This window comes from Sinocyclocheilus rhinocerous, unplaced genomic scaffold, assembly GCF_001515625.1.
Source record: "Sinocyclocheilus rhinocerous isolate Xijiao unplaced genomic scaffold, SAMN03320098_v1.1 scaffold3824, whole genome shotgun sequence".
In the NCBI taxonomy this organism is placed as follows: domain Eukaryota; kingdom Metazoa; phylum Chordata; class Actinopteri; order Cypriniformes; family Cyprinidae; genus Sinocyclocheilus; species Sinocyclocheilus rhinocerous.
Window position 1 is genome coordinate 252,232 of NW_015641015.1, and position 5,780 is coordinate 258,011.

The window sequence follows — 5,780 nt, forward strand, 5'->3', positions numbered from 1 at the left end:
CCATTGCCAGAAGGTTTGCTGTGTCTCCCAGCACAGTCTCAAGAGCATGGAGGAGATTCCAGGAGGCAGGCAGTTACTCTAGGAGAGCTGGACAGAGCCGTAGAAGGTCCTTAACCCATCAGCAAGACCAGTATCTGCTCCTTTGTGCAAGGAGGAACAGGATGAGCACTGACAGAGCCCTACAAAATGACCTCCAGTAGGCCACTAATGTGAATGTCTCTGACCAAACAATCAGAAACAGATGTCACGAGGGTGGCCTGAGGGCCCGATGTCCTCTAGTGGGTTTAGCCTGTGCTCACTGCCCGGCACTGTGGAGCTTGATTGGCATTTGCCATTGAACACCAGGATTGGCAGGTCTGCACTGGCGCCCTGTGCTTTTCACAGATGAGAGCAGGTTCACCCTGAGCACATGTCAGACTGTCCAAGAGCTCAGTGATGCCCTAGTCCAGATCTGGGAGGAAATACCATCCGTCGTCTCATTAGGAGCACGCCCAGACGTTATCAGGCTTGCATACAAGCACATGGGGGCCATACAAACTACTGAGTACCATTTTGAGTTGCTGCAATGAAATTTCAGCAAAATGGACTAGCCTGCTGCATAATTCTTTCACTTTGATTTTCGGGGTGTCCTTGAATTCAGCCGTCTGTAGGTTGATAATTTTCATTTCCATCAAATGATGTGGCATCCTTTCATTCCTAACACATTACCCAGTCCATATCAGTATAGATATCCAGCATGATATTTTTCCCCATTGAGATCTGATGTGTTTTCAAAGTGTTCCTTTAATTTTTTTGAGCAGTGTATCATAAACAGAAGAATATTCCTTACCGCAAGCTACTATACATGCCATCCATATCCATCTATTCATTATTCATTAGTTTTCGCTCTACTGATGGTTTTCAGTTTTGTCTTTCTGCAAATTGCATAGCTGTATGGTGTATAGCAATATGACCCAGCACCCAAAATACTATCAAAACACTGTGTTCGGTGAAATATGGTAGGTCATTTGCGAGGGAATTTTTACTTTACAAATTACAGACATGGCCAATTCGCACAGGATTAAGATCACAGACAACCTTCGCAATTATTACAAATGACTAGAGGTCACCTGGTAATACTAATCCTGTGTGAATAGGGCTTAAGGCATTGATGGAAATCATGGTGGAGCCAGTGAAGCAGGGAACCAAGGCAGAGCCAACAGAGCAAAGGACCAATGCAGAGGTGGAAATCATGTTGGAAACAGTGCAGCAGAGAACCAGTGGTGCCGGAGAAGAAGGGGACCGATGACGCCACCGGCTCCACCGTGGTCTCCATCTACACTGGCACCGAGACCTTTCCCCCTCTCCTTCTCCTCCTTGGAGCCTTGTTGAAGAGCATGCATGAGGGAGCCTCCTCTGGCAGTGGAGTGCTGGGAGCCGTGACACAACCCACGGTGTAGGAATAGAAACTGAGCCACAGAGCATAATTAATTAATTGTTCCTGACAGTGAACAAACTTGTCTTTCGGTAAACAGGACTTTATCAGCTCATTAAGTCCAACCCTAAGCAAGGCCTTTAGCACCAGTTCCTCCCAGTCCACACTACAAACTAGGTCACAGAACACCTCGGTGTAGTCCTCTATAGATCTGGTCCCTTGCCATGAGCCCACGAGTCAAACTGTTGAATCCATTTTTGTGGTCTTCTGTCACAAGGATGAACTCCAAGGAGAGGGATAAAACCAAGGAGAGCTGGATCTAAATGCAGGTTAAGATTATTATACTAATAAACAAAATCCAGATAAAACCCAGGAAACAAAATATGAGAAAACAGAACTGGGCACACACATGAGACGACCATGAATGGACAAAACCTGACTGGGAACACAGGAAAAACTAAAGCTTATAATGTATAGCTACACAGGGTCAAACAAGGTAACAAGGAACACCTGGGGAGACAATCAAGATGAACTCAACAATGAAACTCAACAATGAAACTACAAGAAACAAGAAAATCAACAAGGGCTACGTTCAGGCTGTAAGCCTAAGGCTACGTTCAGACTGCAAGCCTTAGTGCTCAATTCTGATTTTTTTCTCAGATCCGATTTTGTTGTATAGCTCTTCACATTGTTGTTTTAAATGTGCCCAATATCAGATTTACTGTGTGAACAGATCATGGTTCTGATCTGGCCCGCATGCACAAAAGAACGATACAAACAGGGTTTCCAGATTTTCACAACAAAATCCATCCAATTGCTTCTCAAAACTAGTCCAAAACTAGCCCAACCATGTTCAGGGGAGTAAATATCACATTAGTGGTGTCGCGTCAACCCACGATGTTGAAAAACAACCCACGGCAACAGTGGAAAAAGTAGCCCAATTCCGTGGGGATTCCGTGGGGATCTGTCATACGGAAGTAAACACGGAGGACATAAAGTAAGCGATTATGCATTTATTTATAGTGTGATCTGCTGCAGAAACCAGCGAAATTATATGCAGGAAATATGAAAAATAAAGACATGGATGTGACAAAAGACAGCAGAGTTTTGAAACTTTTATGATACGAGCCCTCATGTTTTGCTTGTATATAGAGTTGTCACTGTAATACTTATGCGTTCTGACACATCACACTTCCACTGATTACCATTCGCAACTGTCTTGATAAGTCTGGGTATGTAAAATCTTTGAAGTGTCTCCCGTCAGCGTGGAATTATGATGAATGTCGATCTAGAGTGATGTAAAAGTCGCATGAAATCTGACATGACTGTTCACACTGCGGTCGCATTTTAAAACATCTGACGTGTATCGGATTTAGTACCACATATGGAAGTGGCACAAATCGGAATTGAAAAGATCAGATTCCACGTGGTTTGTGCTGTTCACACTGTCATGACAAAAACAGATCTGAGTCACAAATCAGATTTGGGCCACATTTGCCTGCAGTGTGAACGTAGCCATAAAGTCCCAACCAAAAGTAAGGAACATGTAACACTCAGATCCCTTGTCATATGCTGAAAGATTAATATGTAGTGTAGAAGACACATAGTATTAAATGAAGGGGTGCCAATAATTGTTGTATATGCTGTATATTTGAGAAAAAAATGTTTTATGACTTTTTAATTTACTTTAATTATTTTACTTCAATTAAAGGTTAGGTTTTTGAATGAACATTTTAAATAAAAGACTAAGTGGAAGAGCAAAGACATGGGTCTGCAGATATTTTATATACATTATTTTTGGGGGATGGACAACAGCAGCTCTACATCCAATGTCTGATTTTCCTGTTCCTCTTCTGTTTGGCACCATCATTGCACTGCATTGTGCAGCATCAATAAAATCTGGTCTCATTGGTCAGTTTTCTTCATTGGCTCTTTTCCAATGTGAAGGTCCTTAGCCATCCTTTTTCGCAAAGAACATTTGCAACAAATATTCAGTCTTGTTGTGAATAGACCTACAGTGAATAGGATATTCAGTGGTAGAATGAGTCAAAAAAGTTTGAAGTGTTTTAGTGTGTTTTGTAAATTAAATTAGGTAATAAAAACAACTGTTTTGAGTTTTAGTGAAGTAGTCAGTATAAAGAAATGCATGTAACCAACTGCAAGAAACTTTAGCAAAATTATTGTTTAGTTTTAGCCACTAGGGGGAGCAGTGGAGGAATTTGTGTGAAGTAATCAGATGTGTGGAGAAGTCTTTTCAGCATATTCTTTTGTCCAGAAAAACCTTTCATTAAGATGGACACATTGTTATTGTTAGTGTTTCTGACACTTTACACTGGATGGATATGCAACATGACAGAATGTCCCAGTCTGTCATAATGCTTATTCATCACATTATGTTCTTTGCATTTTTATAACATTTTATTTGAATCTGACACACAAGAACACCAATAAAGCCCAATTAAAATATGATTGAAATGCATTACTTTTTAACATGCTTGAATGTATAATTTTTATGCTTATATTTTTATTGCTTGCTACAGAGAATGTCATTGATTTTTGAAGGCATGTTTTCATTAGGGCTTTAATTTAATCAGTATTCACATTATTCAGTTTCTCCACAATTAGACTTTTTGCTGGTACAGTATGAGCACGGCAATAAAGTGTTGGATGCTGACAATGTCTTGCATTCCAAAAAATCTATTGTTGCAAATCAACACAACATAGCATGATCTCATTGCATTCATTCTTTTAAACTTTCCTACAAGGATAAAACACCAAAGTGCAATGTTGAGACAATCAACATTTATGTCATCATTCGATGCAGAAAAATTACCGTCCAAACAAACAAGGGCTCTGTTCCGATGGCACATTTCAATTGTTGTGAATTTGTTACACTCGCAAGATCTCCTTCAAACTTGAGCAAAGGTTTGGTTTTCAATGAAGAAGTCATGCGACAAAAAAAAAAAGTCCTCCTCCATGCTTTCCACAAAGGCTCTGTCATTTTGCTCTCTGCATTTCTAACCTTCCCCCATCCCAAAACATGATTATACACTGTTCTTTTGGGGAGGGGAGGGATGGTGGGGGGTATGGGCACCCTGCCTTTCCCCAGTGGACCCCTCCCCGGGCCACTCTCTTCACAGGGGCCTTTGCCTGAGGACGGCTGCGGCGTGCCATGTGGGGAGACCATCGCTGCGCTGTCTGTCTGTAGGGGCTCCTGTGAGCCTGAGAGAGGGGAGTTTAAGGCTCTGGCAGGGGTGGGGGAGAGCAGGGTTTGATAGGGAGGGGTGCGAGAGAGGGTAGGGGGTGGGAGGAGTCTGGCAACTGCTATTTGTAGACCCTTGTGATGGATTACTGCCGTTTGTGTGCGTGTAAGAGAGGATAGAGATTTTTTGTTCCTGTGCTGTTCCGTATCCCCCTTTCTTCAGGCAGACGGCAGAGCGCTGCTGAGCAAAGCAGTGAGGCAGGAGAAGAAGCGGCAAAGCAACTCCTCCAAGAAGAGAGAAAGGAGAGTTTGTGCACAAAGTGAGAGCCCAGGAGCTGCTTTTTTTTCTCTCCTCGCATTCTGGAAACGGGAGAGCACTAGCCCAGGCGCTCGCGTCTCAAAGCGTGCGAGATCATGCCTGCAAGAGGAGGACACTCTGTAGGCAGACTGGTGGAGACGTGCATCCAGATATTGCTGCTGTGCAAGGCTGCCACGGCGTGCCCTGCGCTCTGCACTTGCAGCGGCACCACAGTGGACTGCCACGGGCTGGGGCTCAAAACCATGCCCAGGAACATACCCCGAAACACAGAGCGGCTGTGAGTAGACACATTACATCCATCTGCATTTGCGTGCATGTGTGTGGGTGTTGGTGGGGGGGTCTGCATCATTACCAAGAGGAACTGAATGAGAACAATAGCTCAATGAGGCACAGGTACGATCAGACGTGATCAGATGCGTCCGTGTGTTGACACACGCTGCGGGAGGAGGGAAACTTCCTATCACTCTCAGCTGTTGAGAACTTTCCCTTTTCCGTTCACTCTTTCGACTAGAGTCATTTTATAGTCACTTTCACACTTTCAAATGAGATATGTGACCATGCAGCACAAAATCAGTCATAAGGGTAAATTTTTTGAAAATCATCTGAAAAGCTAAATGAATAAGCTTCCCATTGATGTATGGTTTGTTAGGACAATATTTGAAAATCTGGAATCTGAGGGTGCAAAAAAATCTAAATACTGAGAAAATCACCTTTAAAGTTGTCTAAATGAAGCTCTTAGCAATGCATATTACTAATCAAAAATTAAGTTTTGATATATTTACGGTAGGAAATTTACAAAATATCTTCATGGAACATGATCTTTACTTAATATCCCAATGATTTTT

At 42.6% G+C, this 5,780-nt stretch overlaps 1 protein-coding gene across 1 annotated transcript in view; it reads left to right on the plus strand.

Moving 5' to 3' along the window:
* LOC107753728 (slit homolog 1 protein-like) overlaps positions 1-5,780 on the plus strand; it is an 81,680-nt gene that overhangs the window by 5,128 nt on the left and 70,772 nt on the right. Inside the window, exon 2 of the mRNA XM_016569942.1 lies at positions 4,840-5,212. Coding sequence (XP_016425428.1) covers positions 5,031-5,212 — 182 coding nt within the window. The 5' untranslated portion in view covers positions 4,840-5,030. The remainder of the gene's footprint in view (positions 1-4,839; positions 5,213-5,780) is intronic.